The sequence below is a fragment of the Apodemus sylvaticus genome, chromosome 3 (assembly GCF_947179515.1).
Source record: "Apodemus sylvaticus chromosome 3, mApoSyl1.1, whole genome shotgun sequence".
NCBI lineage: Eukaryota > Metazoa > Chordata > Mammalia > Rodentia > Muridae > Apodemus > Apodemus sylvaticus.
Window position 1 is genome coordinate 125,655,834 of NC_067474.1, and position 20,621 is coordinate 125,676,454.

Consider the following 20,621-nt stretch of genomic DNA (forward strand, 5'->3'; position numbering starts at 1 on the left):
TCAATACTAAGGCTTCCTTCTACAAACTAATTTTACCTCCACTGTTTGGGATTTAAGGGGTGCACTTAGGGTTATCTGTATTCCAGGCAGAGGAATTAAAGGTGTGTGCTAAGGCTGAGCCACACCCCAACTAGAAACAAGTTTGATCACAGCGTGATCAAATATCCTGCAACACATACTTGCTAATCTCATAGGAAATTCTTGGAAAGGACTTGAAATGGATTCATACGTAAAGAGAAACATTTCCCTGGCTTTCACAGAATCACAGCTCTTAAAAAAGGAAAGCCCAGAGCTTAGAAGACTGGGGAGAGGGTCAGATTTGTCTATAAGCCCTTGCCTTTTTTTAAGGATCAAACTGAAAAACCTACTCCTCTCCATTCTGTGGTGCAATTAAACGTTTGTGACATTAAAACACTGTTTTAAGGACTATGGTTTCAGTTCAAGTCTTGAACTACTTCAGCAACTTCTTGTATTTTTCTTCCAGCCTCACCAGCAAAGGTAAGGGGGCACCTGCTTAGAACAGTGTGTGGATTTATTTATTGTTTCAATTTAGTCACCTCCTCAGAGCCATGGGATAAAGGTATAAATATGAGATTTGGCCCACCAAAGACCTGTCCTGACTGCCTAGTATGTGCGTCAGTAACTGCTAGTTCAAGGCTTCTGTGATGGCTCCCTTCACCCATCACTGCTCTCCCTCCTTCCCTCCCTCCCTTTCTCCCTCCCTCCCTCCTTCCCTCCCTCCCTCTTCTTCTTTCTCTCTCCCCCATCTCTCTCTTTCGTTATTCTCTCTCTCCCCAAATAGGAGGGTAATAAATAGAGGGCCAGCATTATTCTCACATCTCACACACCTCTTCAATCACTTCCAGAGCTGTCAGTGCTGCCATGGCCATCCATCCTCCTCCTCACTAAACAGAGGAAGGAAACTGAAGGGAAAGTAAGAAAAATTACATGAACTCTTTCTGCTTCAGCTTCTTCTTTGAGAAATAGAATTTTCAAAATGCAGCCACGTGTGAGAACACAAGGTAGATGGAGAAAAAGGCAGAGGTAGAGACAATAAAAAAATAGCTCCAAAGGAAGTTTTCTTTCTGGGAAGAAGTGAAACAAAATATTAATTAAGCTGAACCCGTTTTTATTTTCTTCCTAGTTGTTTCCTAAAGATTCTAACAGACTCTTTCATGATTTTAAAAAACAGTACAGATCTGGTTTAAATTGATTGTATCCTCAGATTTTCTTCTTTTTTGATGACTAAATCCCAAGTTAAGTCTAATTCCAAAGGATATGTCCTTCAAAATTGGCAGGACACAGAAAACATAGCTAAAGCCACACAGTTCCACAGAAGGACTGAGGGTCTGTCTATGTGAGAAACCTACCACGAGAGTCAACTAACTCCCCAAGTGCTGTGAAGAGATGCTGGCTGGGAGGCGTCAGGGATGTGGTTTCCCAGGACAGTGGGCGAATGGACCTTTGTTCCCTGGAGGAGGGATTTGCCAAGAGACAGAGGACTGACAGACTGAAGGAAACTCTCCTTGAAGTGCCTTCACTGTTCAGGTCCTATATATGGAAGGTTCTGTCCAATACTGTTAATCCTTTGATCCCAATAGAAGCTCTGTGAATCAGGTATTATCTTTCCATTTTAAAGATGAGGGAGTTAAACTAAAAAAGGTTGAAAGAGCTTCTCTACCATCACCAAGTTGGGAAAGTCAGGACTCTAATTCATGTATACCTGACTCTGAAAAACTTTTTTTAAAAGTTTTATTTTTATCTGCATGGTGTTTTGCTCGCATGTACGTCTCTACACCATGGGTGCAAGGTGCCCTCGGATGCCAGGAGAGTAGGATCTAACTGGAGTTAGCATGGTTGTGAGCTACTACACGGCTGCTGGGAACTGAACCTTGGTTCTCTATAAGAGCGGCAGGTGCTCTTAACCACTGAGCCATCATTTTAGCTCCCTGAAAACTTTTGTATTTTCAGCTTCTTAAGAAATAAAACAATGACTGGGGTGATACATTCACGGATAAAGTACCTGGGAAGCAAGCATGAAGAGCAGAGTTGGATCCCAAGAACTCACATAAACAGCCATGAAGGGATGGCAACCATCAGTAATCCCAGCCCTCAGGAGGTAGAGGTAGAGGGTTCCTAGGTCAAACCAGCTAGCTAAACAAGCCAAAATTGGCAAGCTCCAAGTTCAGCAAGAGATCCTACCTTAATAAATATAGTGGAAATTGATCTTGGAATATATCGGACATCAATTTCCAGCCTCCATAGACATGTGGACATACATGTGCCCAACATACATGCAAACACACACACACACACACATGCACGCACGCACGCACGCACGCACGCACGCACGCACATATAAAAGAAGAAGGAGGAAGTAAGATGTTATGAAAAGAAGGAAGGAAGGAACAATGAGTGAATGAAGAAACAGTATTTCTAGAGTTTTGCCAGTACAGGTGAAGATCTTCCTGGTTCAGAGGCACTTCAGGTTCTCCAACCCCTGAGCTAGCTTTACCAACATAAGCTTACTTGGTCTGGAATCTGTAGGAATGAAGCTAATTTTCTTATATGAGTACAGACCAATATATATGTTTTTAGCTTCAAGAGCACAGTGGCCCTCTGGGTCCTAATCACAACAACCAGGTTGATTTCAAAAGTAGAACCTCTTCCATTATAGAGGCAATTAAAATATAATCAAGCTGAAAAGTTATCCTCCCCCAAAGCCACCTAAAACAGAGCAACTCCAAAATAAAAGCAATTTACATATTTTAGTCCAAATTAAAAAGTAAAAGCTAAAGATTGCCTTTTAATATCCTGAATAATAAATGTACGTTTATGTAAAGCTTCCTTTGGGGAACAGTTACTATGAGGACAACTCTCCCAATATTTTTCTTAAGTATCATTTTTGTTTTGGTGTTACTGTAAGAATCTGGACTTGGGGGAATTGGACTGTCTGTACCCAGTACATCAACAGAGATAATTAATGTTTAAGACATGTACGACATCCAAATTTTAGATGTGTGGTTGGCTACATTGCAAAAAGGAACATAAGAGAGCATGAGTCAAATATGATCCAAATCACAAATTTGCAGGGATGTAGTCAGTTTACTCCACTTTAAGTGAGCAGTTTCCTAATGCAAGTTTCACTAGCAAAGATGTCAGACTTTCCACTTTTAAACAACCCTTAGAGCCTAAGTTTATCATTAGACCTGTATTTACAGACTGTGGCTTATTGAAAGGGGACATTTTAAGTAAGTAAGTAAGTAAGTAAGTAAGTAAGTAAGTAAGTAAGTAAGTAGGTAAGTAGCTCAACTCATTTCTTGTTTTTCACATACAAATTCAAAAGCAAAACTTTTATGGGGTTTAAGTTCATAGGTCAGGGAAACACAGACTACTTGATAAGTCATTATTGGCACAAGCCTCTACTATGGCATAGTAGAGGTCACAGGCATTTTTAACACACACATGCACACACACACACACTCACACACAAAGAGGTTTGGAGACAGAGACAGAGAGATAGACACATATACAGATATAGACAGATAGATGATAGATAGTCCACACTATCTAGATATGTATTTAAAGCTAACACTAAGCCTTCTACTCCATCATCAAAGTTCTTGCTTGTGCAAAAGTATGCCGAGGGCATTCCCAGGTAGTCACAAAGCAAAGGCATAAAAGAGACATCTGTGCCAGGTATAGTGACATACAAGTGTAGTTTTACACTCTTAAGACTGAGATGGGTGGGAAGATGGCTCAAGTCCAGTATTTTAAGACCAGCTTGGACAGCATGCACTGAGGACTTGTCTCAAGAAAGAATTGAAAATGAATTTCTGTTTGAAGAAAGGTATTCATATTTCTGTAAAAGTAACAAGTTCCAGGCAAGTTTCACATTTCCTGCCTAAAAGACTACTTCTTTCTGAGGGTGAACATCTGGATACATGGAACCTTACAGACAAAAATGTCTAGAAGAACTTTAATTTCTGTCTTTTGAAGTCATTTAGAGACTTTTACAAAGGAAAAACCACTAATGTTCAACTTGAAGGCTCCGATGAAATTCTTCTCACACTTCGACATAGCGACATTGGGTAATAGTCACCTCAAAACCTCTCACCTCATCTTTATGCCTAGCCATAGAAACAGCCTCTAATTGTGTTTTTTGATCATTGAAAAAGTTGAAAGTGGCAACCTTGAATTCCAAAGAATGCACATAAGACGTCCTCAGGGAGCACATCTTCCAGGAACAAGGATAGGCCATCAGCTCTGCTGTACGCTGATGGCCAACCAAACCCAAGGGCTGCATGTTACAAGAGGGGGACAAAGAAAGGGTTCATAGAAGCACAAGAGCAAGATAGGATCCCATGCCTCCACAGTGCAGGTAGAGCAGACCTCCAAGATATGGCGCTCTCTGAATTTGTTGTCTAGGCTGGAATTCATTCTTCACCTCCTTCTATCCTGAAAAGTAATCACATTTTCTATAGAAAACAAATGTCTTTTTTTATAGTTGAAAAATTAAACTCAATAAATGTTACTTTTCAAACCAAGTGTCCACCAAAAGTTATTTTCAGGGGATACCTAAGTCATGTAATTTTTTTTACTAGCAAAACTTCCTATGTTAGTTTTGTATTTAACTACTTCTGGGGTTAAAAACAATTATCTTTTAACAATAGCACCAACAACACAATGTACTAACAATATTTCTTTAATATTTTTACTGATTTCATAACTGAAATTTATTTAAAGATTCTTTGATCGATCTCAGCATTTCTTGAGTCTTGAGACAATCTTTACTGGTGTGTGTGTGTGTGTGTGTGCATACATGTATCTCAGGTGTTAGCTACAAGGATCTTGGTAAGACTAGTCCAAAGCAAAAATGGTGGAGGCAGAGTCTCAGGGTTGGGGGAGGGGAGGGGGAAAGAGAGAACTGGGAGGGGTGGGAGAGTGAGACACTAGCTTGATACAAAACAAAAACATAGTTTTGTTTTTTAAATGAATTCAAGAACAACATAAATATTACCATCAAGCTAAGTGGATGTCCATTCCTAGGTAGTTGGCTGATTGTTTTCTTATTTTCTTCCTTTTGTAACAATTTCAGTTCCGAAGTGACTGGCTCTGAACACTGATGCTCCAAAGCTATTGTGGACATGCTGCCTGAATTATTAATGAAGTAAACAACAAACACAATGGCTCGTCTTTGTACCCCCAGCTAGCACCACAAACAGGCTATTATTAAAGGTGTGAATAAGCAAACAAGGAAGTACTGAACCTGCAAAGTCAAGGTTCAGATTTATTACTCATTATCTTCTACCGCAGACCGCTATAGATCTACATGCTGATGCGCTGTGCCATGGTCTGATGCCCCCCACCCAACTATATTCCCACCTCTCATTCTTGTCCTTCAGTCTCTTTTCCTTTTCATTGCTAGAAGCTAAACTAAGACAATCACTGCTTGTGAAACCTCCACCTACCCACTTGCCCTCCCCACTTTTAACCCTTAGAAGCCATTGATCTACGGACATCCTCTAGCCATAAAAAAATACTGAGGCTTTAAAACCCAAGGGTGACCCTAAAACATCCTACACTTACAAAACTTGAAAACAAAACAAAGCATAGGATGCCAACAGGGCGATTCTATCACCTCCTCCTCCTCATTATTATTATTATTACTGTTACAACACTGGCAATATTGCATTAATATGCCCCTAAACAACAAAAGCTCCCATTTTAATTCAAACTCTATCCCTTGATCCCTTGACCGAGTGGGCACTTTTTAGCTCACAAACATAGTTCAGGATTTGCACATTTATAGTTCCTCAAGTGGTTGGTACAGAAAGTGTCTGGCTTCTAATGGAAGTCTGTAGAGCCTCAACATCTTTTTGGATAAATAGATGAAAATTCATATTTTTCTAATCAGAGAATTCTTACAAATACTAAAGAAAATAAAGTACTCAAGAAAAGCAGCCTACTTCAGTTTCCTTTCCATTTAGAGATCCATATACATGTACAGGTAAATGTTTACACATTTGGTTAACACCAAATAAGGAAAAGCTAAGACTGACGCAAGAATTCATAAAAATACAGATACCGCCCTCTCCCCATATCCATCAAATGCATGAAGGAATGGATAGTCAGTAATGAAAGGTCGACGTTGCTTCCTTCCAAAGGGGAATCGACCAATTCTGCCCACAGTCCATCAACTGTAAGACAGTAAGATAGAAGACTGAGTGTTCACGTCCCTTCTTACCCACAAACTCCCAGTGACACTGGGAAAAACACTGCATTGCAGCACTTGCCAGCACATACTCTCGTATGTCTAGCAATCACTGACTAGATTACCAAATTAAAAAAAAATAAGTATTAAATGTCTAGGTATGTAAATTAAGCGTGTGGTAGCTACAGCTCACTGGAACTGCTGAAGAAATTTGTCAAGACTGAAGTAGTTCTGCCCATATGTAATGACCTCTAACAAGACAGTCTGTCCGCCATTCCTTACTTGTGGCACTCACAGATAATTTGTTTCTTCTTCTTCTTCTTCTTTTTTTTTTTAATGAAAATCAGGTATTAAAGTACCAAATGCTAAATGAAGCAGAATGTCTCTTTATAGATGGGATAGTATTTTGTCTAGGAAGAGAATTCAACCACAGAAAGGACACAAGTGCAGAGAGAAGAGACCAAAGCAAAGGATTTGCCCTGAGGAAACCCTTTCATTGTTCATAGGACCTCTGACTTGAGAAAAAATATCACTTCATCCACAAATCCTTCTAGAGACAATGAACACACACACACACACACACACACACTACTACTACTACTACTACTACTACTACTGCACAAGTACTATTTATGCAATGACTTTAGATTTAAAATTTCAAACCAATTTTTTCCTAATAGAAACCCTAAATTCAAAATATCTGAAGTCGACCATGTCTTAAACACTTTTAGCGATATTGAATCTGGAACTAAAATATATACAGACTATCATTTTATTTCTCTTTCTTTAAAAATATTCAGCTAGAACTACCTCAAAATAACCTGGTCTTGCTTTCATAACAAAATTCCCATATTAAAAGAAACAAGAAAGGTCCTTAGGAGAATAAAAAGTTTTAAAGCTTTGTGTAAACCATCAGACATCAGCAGGCCTATCTAGTCTCGCCAAGAGGATGAATTGAATAAATGATGGTTAGCAATGAATGGAACTAAGACTCAAATAAAGGCCTAAGTTTTTAAAATGTGGTATTAAAATCAGAGTATAAATTAATGATTCTCAGAGTAATTTTTTCCTACTCTCCTTTGCTCTGTTCATTTAATTCCTCCAAAAAAATTAAGTATCATCTGATTTAATCAATGCATTACTATGAAACGCAGAGGCATTTGGAAATGGCGATACAGTCAATGTTTTTGCAGCAATAGTTCCATCCAGATTTTTACTTTGCAATAATCGCTCATCCGGCCTTGTGCTTCCATCAGGGTATCCCTCCACATGTAGGTAGTAGGTATTAATATTTTTTAAAACAAAGAGTCAAGAAAGATCAGCAGCAGAGCTATGTGTCTTCTTTTCATAACCAAGCCAAGGTGACAGTTTTTATAGAAACCATTTCCCCTAACTAAAACCTGCCAGAAAATTCTCAAAAAATAAAACTTTATTGGTGATAATAAAAAACTGTTCTATTTCTATAGATTATATGTGGCTATACACTAAAGATAGAAAAACAAGGTTCAAGCATAGAATAAAAATGTTTATTTTTTTTTATCTTAAGAGTAAAACCAAAACAATACTTCCCCCTAACCAGAAAACAAAACAAAAAGAAACGTTTTCATAGGAAAAAAAAAGGTGGGGCCAATGGTGGAGATTTGTAATAGAGAGAAAACAAATTAAGAGGATTTTCAATAAAGGCAATTATATTTTCCACCCTTGCAATACATTTGAGTGTCTTAATCTTTCATTTTGGGGCTTCAAATTAGCTACCCTATTATATATCTCTATTGTCATCAGGAAGAAACCACAACTGAGGGCTATTTCAGGTTTTATTTATGCTGCTCTGATTCACTCAAGTACTCTCTCTCTCTGGTAGTCCTTTTTTGGTTGGTACCCACCATCACTGGGAAAAAGACACTACTCAGACAAGCACTCAGAGAGAGGCAAGTGAGAGATGCCTGTCACCCGGCGTGCATGGGTCCCCTCAGACATCAAGAGGCACTTACAAAAGATCACCTTTTCACTCAGCTTATGCCAAGACCAGACCCAAGACCAAAAGCATTTGCAAGTGGGGGGCATGGATGGACTCTGTGACCGGAGGAATGGGCGGTGGAGGAAAAGGTTGCTCAGTTATTATACTCTAAAGACACTTATTTATACTCCAGATCTAAAATGAGAGATACGATGAACTCTTTGAAACTACAGTATCAGCATCCAATGTAGCAAAAATGCTAGTATCACCTAACACAGAAATCACTGGCTAGCATAAAGCTAATCTACTTACATTTTTCCTATGAATAATTGCTGGAAATTTTGGAGAAATCATTTGTAGAACCTATCAGCTGTGGGAATTTACTATTGTGCTTCCATCAACTTCATTCAATATAATTTACATTTTTCAAATGGTCTCACAAGATTTCTTGTAATTTTTGCACATATAGTTTCACAGCAGGGAAAGGGGGAAGGAGAGAGAGAGAGAGAGAGAGAGAGAGAGAGAGAGAGAGAGAGAGAGAGAGAGAGAGAGAGAGAGAAAGGGAGACAGAGAAAGACAGAGAGACCCTATTCTCCCTTCCCCCTCCTCTTTTTTTTAAACAAACAAACAAAAAGAAAAAGAGGAGAGACTGAACAGATGCTTAAAAATAGATTCGAAAAATCACTGTAAACCAGAGTTAGAAATGTAATTAACACCTATTTATGAAGAATAATTAAAGTTGAGCTAGTCACAAAGAACAGCAAAGATAATCGAGGTCCTGTCCCCCCTCCTCCCTTTTTACACTGTTTGCAGTGTGCTCTCATGATAGCCACCTGCTCCCTGCTCGGCTTCTCCTCTGTTCGTTTCCCCGGCAACCTTTCATTGGGTTTTCCTCCCAGCTATCGCTTTCAGTTGGGCTGCTCGGTCTAATCTTATTTGTTTTACACCCATCAAAACAAGCAGCCAGACAAAGGCAATCCTCTAAGAATGGGAAAAAGACCACAGCTTTGTTACAACATCTATGCAGAGTGAAAAGTCCTCCTCGGGCTTCTCTGGTTATTTAAAAAATGAATTTATAGCTTTCCCCACTACCTAGCCCAAGATCCCCTGGAATATACTGCTGGTGAAAATTCAGAGTCAAAGTGGTCACTCGTGGCATCTATTCGTGCCATTTTGTGCCATATCTTTAGGGTCAACGCCAGGAGACAGGATCAGCACTCAAGGAGTTTCCCTGTTTCTTTTTCCAAAAAAAGGCGATGCTAAAAATAGATTTACTACTTCGGCAGAAAGGTTTTCCACTTCCCTATCCACATCTCAAAGTCCTGTTTTACAATTGCATCTGCTGGTACTGAATCTCACCTCCTCCACCCCTCATTCCCAGCCTTCCCCATCACTCCGAACATGAAGACTGAAAAAGAAATGTGCCTTTAACTTTAACAGCCGTGTAATTCGGCTGAAGGCTCACAGAGGCGGTGGACACGCCAGCCAACAGTGACGGTGACATTGTGATTGTCAAAAAAAGATACCAACCTTGCTTGCCTAAAATGTGTTTGATGGTAGAGACAGCATATGCCTTGTGTGCATGCAATGCCATTATACTTAGAAGCAGATTCTGAATTTCAGAAAAAGAAATACTAATACACACACATACACACACACACCAGAACAGTGATTTACGATGCAGTCCTCCATCCTTACACACACACACACACACACACACACACACATGGCTGGAACCTCCAAGCTGCCTTCTTCTTTTCACTTACCATCTTCAAGCCATTCCACTCCATCTGTGATCAGAAGATGGACCCTCACACAGGGTGTCAAAAGCAGAAAAGAGCGTTATGTAAAAGCTGACATTCCCTTCTTACTGAGCTGCTGCCCAGAGAAGGAAGCAACAACTCAACACGCCAGGCACCGCTACACATACAAGCCGCCTCCTCTTTTTATGAGGTCATGACAGGAAACTCTTTGAAATACAAGATGCAGCGTTTACTGAAGCCCAAATAAATCACTCTCTTTGCCGTTTTGACTGCGCAGTCCCCAGAAACACAACTGCCCATCTCAACGTTCAGCATCCAGGAGCTGTCTCTCGAGGTTTACATTTCCAGCACAGAAATGGAGAGATTCCTAACCCTGCTGCATCCACCCAATGCCCCACAAAACCCAGGCATGTAGACAAACCTCTTCTCTCCTACAAAAAGAAACCCCCTTCCACCCCCTCATATGGTCTCAAGTAATAGAATCTCTTTCATCAAACCAGCAATTATTTCAGCCCATCCCCACCCTCCGCTTTTATGTGGAAGGGAAAACTGACAACGACCTGTTAAAAATGACAATCTCTCTCCCCACTGCTTTTCAAAAAAAGGACCTACCCGCACGCTACACAAAAGATATAGTAAATGAAGGAACCAAAGAGCAGCAGAGAACTAAACTCTCGTGCAAGCATTAAGACTGGCCAAGGTGTAGACGCGTGTCTTCCCTCCAGCAACACGAACAACAGATTATATATCTAGTCATACCTACCATAACCATTCTTATTGGCAAATATTGGGTCTCGCAGGGCTTCGACTCTTCTCTTAAATTTGCAAAGGTTTCAGGATATACTTAAAAATTGACTACTATTGTTTTATATATATATATATATATATATTAAAGATCCACAGAACACAGTGTGGATGATTGTAAATCTATTATTGGGAGGGGGTGGGGTGGGAGAGAAAGGGGAAAAAAAAGAGAGGAAGAAAAGGCGCAGTGAGCTGAAACCCCTGATTCTAGGATGTAGATAAGAACAACTGAACAGAGCCTTGCTGAAATTGGCTCGAAGCTTCCCCTTTTTACATCCATTTATGGGACCATCTGTCAGCTGAAGCCAGACTCTGATTGGCTGGGGAAACGAAGGGAGGCGTTGCAACATCAGGTGCTATTTAAATTAGCTACTGCCAGATTGACGATGTTAATGATCTGGTGACCTCTACAACAACAGAGACCAGATTTCTGAACTGCTTCTTGTGTCTAGTAATTAAAGCCCGGCTGAAGCGACAGCGGCCACGCTTGTATTTTTTACCTTTTACCTTCTTCCAGCTCAAAAAGTCCTGTCACAACTGCAGGTCATTGGAGGACTGCAAACCCTCACAGTGGGAGTGTCCTTCTTTGCGGTCCTGGGGGATACAGGAGCCCATCCCTCTGATAGAGGGCTTTTTCTGTGGAGAGTATTTTCAACCACCTTATCTTTCTTGACAGTTGCTTTCTAGCGAAATGCATATTTAATGATCTGCCTCTAGGCTTAAAGATACAACAAAAGCACTTTAATGTGCTAATAATTCTACATTTTAACTTTATTATTTCCCAGTACCGCTGGTTTTTCTGTAAGCAGTGCTTCTTTTTGCAGCTAACATGACCAACATTTCAAAAGCATTCAAGTTTGGGATTAAGCTTGTTGGGTGAATTGTGTTCACTTAACTTTGCCTTAAGAAACTATTTCCTAAGAGTTAAAAAAGAAAGAAGGAAAGAAAGAAAGAAGGAAAGAAAGAAGTTAGGAAAGAAGGGAGGAAGGAAGGAAGGAAGGAAAGAAAGAAAGAAAGAAAGAAAGAAAGAAAGAAAGAAAGAAAGAAAGAAAGAAAGAAAGAAAGAAAGAGAAAAGAAAAAAATCTGGGGGTGGGGAAGGAAGAGGGCAGCTGGCAGCCTCTACCTTTCTGCCTTCTGTATGAGCTTTCCAAAACAGAATGATGAATGATTTATTTAAATTAATTTATTTTTCAACTTAGGGGCATGCTCTGAATTTAGAAAAAATGGACTAAAACATCCTCCTTTTTGCTTTCCCTATATGATTCTGAACTACAACAGCCTCATTTTTATTACCTGTGCAGGACACTCATCTTGCTCAACTGAACAGGAGATTTTGCCTCTCCCTTCACTTCTTTCCCCAGCCCCTGCCTTCTTAAAAGAAGCACGGCGAGACATATAGCAAGTGTGTGGTGGTGTACATAGACAGTATGCTTATACGACACATTTCATAGCCTCTGGATCACTACACTTGCAAAACTAATACGCACAGGAGGTTTTGGGGCCTGGGCTTTTAAGTGGCTCACCTGAGACCCTTTGCTTCATACCTATGAAGGGTAACACTCCATGTATTTAATAAACTTCACAGTTTAATAAACTTCCTTTCCAATAAATACACAGAGGTAAAAAATAGTCAATGCAGTGTTTAATTTTTGCCTGAAGTTGACAGTGGGCTAGATCAGGAATAGTGGAACCACAGATCAAAATATATTATATTTCTGGGCTTCAGAGTCTAAGCACAAATGAGCTTGTGAAAAATTGCCATAAAAGAAAAATACAACCCTTCATTTTTAAAGGTCAAAACAATTCTTTTCAAAATTGCTTCATGAACACAGGCAATAAACATACATATACACACTCTATGAAAATACAGATATACTATGGAATGATGTATTGGGCACATGATGTAAATCTTTGTGCTTAAATATAAATAAATCCAGCTTTTAGAAATGAAGGTGGATGAAGAAGGAGTGGAGACGTGACTGGGGCTGGGCCCTTCAGGTAGAGCAACAGTGAAGGAAGTGAACTTTAAAATGATTTCCTTAGCACCTGCATGATGAGTCCTGCGAGTCACACTGGAGTCGTAGCACTTGCTGAGCTGCACTCTAAGGATGAATTCCCAGGTTCAATGCTCCAAACAGCTTGGCGTTCACACATAGGATAGGTCTATGTGTCCTAAATTGACAGCCAAAATGCCTCCTTGAGTGTATCTCACCAATATCAAAATATTAGAGGAGTATATTGACACAATTCTGACAGTTACACAAATAAAAACAGCTCTCTTGGAACAAAATATTTACCTGATATTTCTATGCAGGTTATAGAAGGTGACATTTTTAGAACCTCTTTTTTCTCATCCATATTAATCACAATATACTCATTAAGCCCTAAATTAACATTAGGTATATTCAAAAACATTCCGGCCATGTTTCCGAAATAGTAACCGTGCATTATACCATAAGCAATTACCTGGTCTTGCTAGGCTTAAAAAAAAAAAAAAAGAAAGAAAAAGAAAAACAAAGAAAAAGAAAAAGAAAAAAATCCATTCGCTTTGTATATTGATCACTTCTGCAAAAAACCTCCACTCTAAAGTCTTTCAAAGGAATCCTCAAACAACCACACAAATGTCCTCAGAGGCCTTTTCTCTAAAGACAAAGGCTGAATCCTATTGTTGGGAAAAGTCAACCTTATTATCGCATTTCCAATAGTACCATTCATCTTTCAGCGTGAGGGGCTGACCGCTACATCAGTGGTGTGACATTTGTAAAGCAACAGATTCTCAATATATTATCTTAAGAATCAGGCAGGCGAGTCTCCCAGTCATGCATGTTTTTTTTTTTTCCCTTGCTACAATCCACCACCACAGAAAGAAACTTGTCTCACTCAAGCAGCTAAGGCAACCTAAAAAAAAACGGTGTCCCAGCGCTGTGGGGCTGGCTGCGCCGCTGTGTCCCTCTTACCATAAATGAGCAGTTTCTTGACTCATTAATAACAATTTCCCTTAAAAGAAGTAATCCCATATCAGGCAGCCCCTCGCCACCATGCACACATCCCAAAGGCTGCAGATATCTCAGCTCAGTCGCCGGCAGCCAGCTTTCCCACACAGAGTCCAGATGGACTGTACCAGAAGCCAATTCAGCGTTAATAACTACCTACTCCGCACAGTGGAGAAGCCTTACGTGGCACAATGGGCTAGGAAACAGGAAAAAAAAAAGATAGACAACCAAATTCTCCAAAAGCACGGAAAGCAAGGAACAGAAAGAGAAGCATGAATTATTTTTCTAGACTTCTACGAAGGAGGGCGGGGGAGGAAAAAAAAGAGGAAAGGAAAGAGAAGAAAAAAGAACCCTTCATAAACATAGGGGGAAAATGAGGGGGAGGGTAAAAACAGATGCTGCCCAGAAAAAAGTGACAAAATATTACCTCATTATTTAATAAAGCAGCATTAAGCGTCCTGCTGATTTCAAACATCTTGCCACAGATTTTGTTTTAAGAGAAACAGATAGAATCCTTTGCAAAGCGCTCCGTCTGCAAAGGGTTCTTCAATTTTCTTGCGCACCACGGAACAGTCAATATATTATTTCCCCAGAGTTCGCACATTAAAACCTCTAGTCAGTGAGCTGAATTTTCCCCTTATCTCTCACACAGTAGCCTCCTGTTACATGCACTGCTCTCTTTGCAAGAGCAGCCTGCCCCAAACATGGCTGGTGTTTAAACTACTCTTTAAAGTAACAGTTCACTATATAGCCACCAGGTGGGTAGAGTGCTCAGATGGAAATAGAGAGACTTAAAAGGTAGCTCTCTCTCTCTCTCTCTCTCTCTCTCTCTCTCTCTCTCTCTCTCTCTCTCTGTGTGTGTGTGTGTGTGTGTGCGTGCGTGTGCTTTTTCCTTGGAATTGCTTTTAAGTATAGAATGTGATGTGAGGAACACCAGCATCCTAATAGGCAAATTTGTTTCTGCTGCATTATGTCTAAGTAAATAATTTTCTTCCTCTTGACTTAAAGCAAGGAGACAAAACAGAACACTACCAAGCAATTCTAATAAGAACTGTGAAGAATGAAACACAAACAAGATGATGAATGAGGGAAATGCAATTAACCCTGAGAAAGGGAGAACTTAAAAAGTCCATGAAAATATTTTCTTTTTACAGTGAGGGAAATATTCACATGCGATGAACACTGGATTCAGATATGTGTATGCTATGTGGATAGAACAGACACAAATTGGAGACGAGCTGAAGGTGTAACTTTTCTTCTGAGTTTATTTGATACTGTCTCAACTGATTCAAATGACCAAAAGCTTAAAAGCAAAGACATTGAAAAAACAAGGAAAACCAAAACTAAGTATGTCTTTTAAACGTGCATTCATATGACCAATTATAAACGACCTGTCTCTATCCAGATATCTTCTTTCCCCTTAAGATCTACCCTGAAGAGGAACACTTTTGCTAGACGTTGTTTTGGAGGTGTACCTAACTTGGCATCTTCTTTATACCACTCTATTCCAATTAACCTGACCTTCTGCCAAGAATAAAGATGAAAATAAAGTTGAAATCTTGAAGAGATGGAGAAAAGGGAAATGTAAAGAGATAGAGCTGCACTGTCATATGGTCACATCTTAAGAATCTTACAAATAACAAAGCAAGCATATGTCAGTTACTTTCCCATGTGTCTACATCAGAAGCCCTGCCCCCCCACAAACACACACACATACACACATACAAACACACACACATACACACACGTGCACACACACACACACACACACACACACACACACACACATACCTGGCATTTTTGTTTTTCTTGCCTGGACAAAACTGAAGCTCTGAACGTCCACATCTCTGGAGACACGAATGCCAATTCTTGTATTTTTCCAGTCCATCCAGGCAGCACTTAGCTACACAAGATAGCAACGGCCTCCTTTATCTTTAAGTCAAGTCTGCATCATTTAATAGCATTTAACCTCCTCGAATATATTAAGTTTCAAGTGACAATTTTTAACTGGGGAGTGAGAAGGAGGAGTAGCTCTCATCAAACTCTGGTTGTATGAAATAAGCTAATTTGTACACTCACCATATGTCTTAAACACTAATTAAAAAATGTCACTTTCTTCAAACATTAAAATGTAATCAGCCTAGTAAATAAAATATTCTCGAGTTTTCTTGCCTTGGTGATAATTTAAAGAGTGTTTATCTCAAGGTAACCTTTCTAACTTGATTACCAAGGAAGACTTTAGATTCCAAAAAGGAAAAGGGAAATGTTAAGGGTCAGGGCTTTGGGGCAGGGAACAGAGAAAACCACTACTGTACGAAGCTGCACAAAGGAAAATAAGATGAAGCGAGGGTTTTAAAGACCCATAGTCTTGTTACCCTAAGGCAAATCCAGCCAATCAATACCACCCATTGACGGTCTACCATCTGCCATGCTACCGAAAGATGTGGCTAAACAGACCTGTTCCATATGACTGTGGCTGGCTCATTTTCAGTCGATTAGGGCAGTTCCAGAGCATTCACGTGCAACACAAAACTCCAAGTCAGTCTGTGCCTCTCTCCACACCAGTCCCCCGAGCACAGCTGCAGACCTTGCCTCCTGTTCTGGCTGTCCAGATGATCTCTTCTTGCTCCTCAATTGAATTAGCAAAATGGTGAGGGAAGGTAGAACACACACACACACACACACACACACACACACACACACACACACACACACTTGCTGGTTCTCCTTCACTGCCATGCAGAAATCTGAAATTCCATGTGCTCTGTTCTAATAGAATTATGGCTCACCATTTAAATAGCATCATCAGACTGCGACCTGACATTTTCCTGTTGTTCAGTTTCTTTTTATCCTTTTCCCTTTTCAAAACAATATAAACATATTGTTGGTGTTTCTTTCTTTACAGACAATATAATTAATCTTCTCAGACAATGGGGTACTATCTTTAAAAGCTTTGATAAAATCTAAAGCTTAATTTTCCTCTGTTGAATCACGGTGTTGGCTGTCTTCTTTTTTCCCTCTGTAAAAACATTAAATCAGTTTTATTGGAAAGTGGACACATATCACTGAGGCAAGAAAGATGCACCAGGCTGACACAGACTCTGAAAGAGGATTAGAAATTCACTGTGGAATGTTCTCTTAACGATATATCATCTGACTGATGCCTTTCTCCTTCCTAAGAGGCATATCTCTATTATAGTCTGCCGGAGAGCGCTACTGTCTGGAATGCATGGCTAACAGATGTCTGGTATACTTGAACTGCTGAGAGTTCACCTGTGCAGGTAAACCGACTGGAGCAGACACCATCACCCACTCTCCTAAACTCGTGCTTGAGTGGCTTCTAAATGTAGCTTCTTTCCAGAGGCAAGGTACATTTGCCTTCTCAAATTTGCCTTGGACTACATTCTTCAAAAAATAATATGACTCTCTGGAAAAGAAATGCAAAGGATAAGAAGATGGCTTCATTTAGGAAGTTTTCTAAAAAGGACAGAATTTAGGTATATCATCAGTTTGGACTTTTCTCTGATATATTCTTCTTCCCAGCACATGACAGTCTGCAGGGTCAGTGTGAAAACACACAAGGATTTCAGAAGATCCCTGAATTAAGGGATTTGAGACGTTTTAATAATAGTTCAAAAGAGCTCTACGAAAAAGAAAATAAAAATAAAGCAACAAAACCTTTGTCTAAATTTAAGTAAAAAAATAAAGCACAGCAAGCGATGAGATCTGGGATAGCGTTAGGCTCTTGGGGGATGTAATGTTTAATTTGCTTAATTCTGTTCTGAAAGTAATTCTGTGTGTTATGAAAGGGTCTAGGTTCATTTATAATTTTGCAGTTGATAATAATGAAATTGATGTATTTTAAAAGGCAAGATTTCCAGTTTAGAAAAAAAGAGGAGAATGAGGAGGGCATGGAAGGAGAGAGGGGCAGGAGGGACAATAATAGGGTTTATAAATGAGAACCAAATATGAGGTCCTGTATCAGAAGCTATCATATACTAAACAATGTACTGACACACACACAGAACATCACAGCACACAGAAGTGTGCCTTCCTTATTTAAAATTAACTTTTTTCCTCCAACGTGGAACAATGAACTCAGTTAAAAAGTTGTTGAATGACTGAAAAAGATGGACACAGTCAAGAAGACAGAAGAAAGGTAAGGCAGAAGGCATGTCTAAGTTTTCTCAACTGAAAAAGACCAACAGATTTATTTGTTTTGTTTTCAGCCAAATATGGCCTCCAGTTGTTTCATTATAATCTACTATGATTAGGCTGTAAATCAAGAATGTGGGAGATATGAAGGATTAAAGCTGGAAGGCAAAAATTCCTAAAGCCCAAAGGGCAGAAATCCCAAACACACCTTTTTTTTTTCCAATTCCTCTCCTGTATGTCTAGAAGAGCTCAATGATCATTGCTTGAATTAACTACTATGTTCTCATTTGTAGACAGTACAAACACACACACACACACACACACACACCATATGTATTATATTAAATATATTAATTAATGTATAAATAAAAATGTATACATATGTATGTATATATAGTATATATATGTATATATGAGTGAAGATCAATAGTCACATATATACTATCCAAGGTCTAATTCATTCAACCCAACTAGGTTCTCTGAACAGTTCCTTGGGATTAAAATGATACCCTAAGCTTTATTAGTCTTAGCTTCCTTTTCTGTAAACAAACACAATACTTTTCTTAAAGTTTGTTGCCAGTGTTAAAAACAAACATAGGCCTGGTAGAGATAGTCTTTTAGAGTAGAGATAGTCTTTTAGAGGCAGTCTTTTATTACTAATATAAAGAATGTAAAGAATGAATAAATCAGTACTAGCTTCACAGGAAAATCTTGTTGCAGAATGTATGATATAATGACTCTTCAAACAATTGGAGAATAATAACACAGTAATAGCTGACGAAGGTTTGAATGGACTCTCTCCGTTCTAATGCTCGCTGTAGATAAACATTTACTTAGCCTTGTGGGTAAAGTTTAGTGCTAAATTCTTACTGTGAGACCCAAAAACTAATTACAAATTTCAGTCCTCACCTTCAAGGAACTTAAAATTCAAATGGAGAAGAACTTTGATTTGTATGAATTGAGTCTTAACATTATAGGGAGAATGTCAAAAGACAGTATAAACTGGAGATACTACATCTGAGCCCAAACTTTAAAAAGTGATAGAAGTTTGCCAGTAAAGTTACAATATTTTGCTTTAGAACAAAACTAGTGGATGAGAGTTGGAAAATAATATTAACAGCCAGATTATTCTAGCCATACTCCTTCCAGGGAACCCATAGTAACTGCTCCTATTTTTAAATTATAAGCAGAGCATGATTATATGATGATGAAGGCAAGGACCTATATTTAGAAGCACTGTTGTAAAAGGAATGATAATTAAAAATCACAGTGTCTATTATGTGTCAAACATTGCATAAAATGTTTTGCTAATAAATATCAATCTCATAACCCTGAGACTTCAAATGAAGAAATAAATTACCAGGACATTTAAATGTTTTTCTGAGGATCATATGATCATTAAGAAGCAATTTGAGGTTTCATATATAATATGTGCTCCCAACTTGTTCATATTTTTTTTACCATAGCATATAGTGCTTTCCATTTAAAAGTGTAGGTCTAAAATAAATTAAAATATTATTCTCTATACTATTTTATACTTAAAAATTCACATTAAGAGCAATGTATTTGACATCTCCTGACTTGTATAGTAGTAACAACTGGCACAACCCAAAATACCCATGTTTAAGGCTTGGATTGCAATTTCAATATCCTGCCACCAGGTGATGATAGACCCTGACCTATAAAAATTAAGAGCATCACAGTTGCCCACTGTTACATTGTATGTATGTTTTCTGGTCACTGGAAGTAGATCAGAAAGTGCTTTGTCTTTGGATGTTTACTAAAACCCGAATGGATTTACCATTCAAGATATTTTATAAATGTATTTATATAAAAAAAAATCAACTGTGAACATAATCCCAAGCCTCAATAATATTTCAACAATTCTATTATAGACTGTATTCAATGAATTACAACCTACTGTTATTTTTACACTGTACTGTGATACTGCATGGTAGAAATTGTATGTTATTTCCTTAGAACCCCAGCACACAGAAAATCAGTACTTGGGATATGGTGGGCACTCAATAAAATAGCATAAATTATTGATTCCAAATATTTTAGACAAACTTATGAAGAAAATGCTTAGGGTACAATTATTTGGTACTTTATGCACTAATACATAGTTCTCTATATTGACTCACTCTTACCGTTGGGATATTAAAAAAAAAACAAACCAAACCTTTGCTGAGGTTGGGAACCAGCAGATGTATTAGATCAGCAACCACAGCTGCCTTCTCTTCAGTGGGCAGGCACTTCCCTTTGTCTTAGCCAAGGATCTTCTAGTTTCACAGAACCCTGCCCTGCCAACTGGCCTAATTTACATGTATAACTTTCATACACACACAGAGGTTGCTTCTTTTCTCCATGAGAGCTAAGGAAGAGTAGGGGGGGAAAAGAGTTCATGCTAGATAACTGTCAGAAAGAGGCAACTCTCCACTTGACCCTTCTCATTTTTCCTTCCTCTCTGGCTCTGAAGCTGGTGTAATGATTTTACTATTTCTAAGCAGAGGAGTAAAGTTGCACATTAGTGCTGAGTAGCTCATTTGCCTTAGCAACTCCTTAGCAACAGCAGCTTTAAGTTCAGAAAACCTCCTTGAAAAGGATCACATCTTTAATGAAGATGAGTATTTTTTATGTAAGGCTTTTGGGCAGAAGTTTTAACATTACAACCTCCTTAAGAATTGTTTGCCACATAGTCCTACTACATGTAAACATTTTATAGGTAATCAAA

At 38.9% G+C, this 20,621-nt stretch overlaps 1 protein-coding gene across 1 annotated transcript in view; it reads right to left on the reverse strand.

Moving 5' to 3' along the window:
- The window catches only part of Elavl4 (ELAV like RNA binding protein 4), an 84,131-nt gene extending 70,360 nt beyond the window's left edge, over positions 1-13,771 (reverse strand). Inside the window, exon 1 of the mRNA XM_052176996.1 lies at positions 13,697-13,771. Coding sequence (XP_052032956.1) covers positions 13,697-13,756 — 60 coding nt within the window. The 5' untranslated portion in view covers positions 13,757-13,771. The remainder of the gene's footprint in view (positions 1-13,696) is intronic.
- Positions 13,772-20,621: the final 6,850 nt, after the last annotated feature.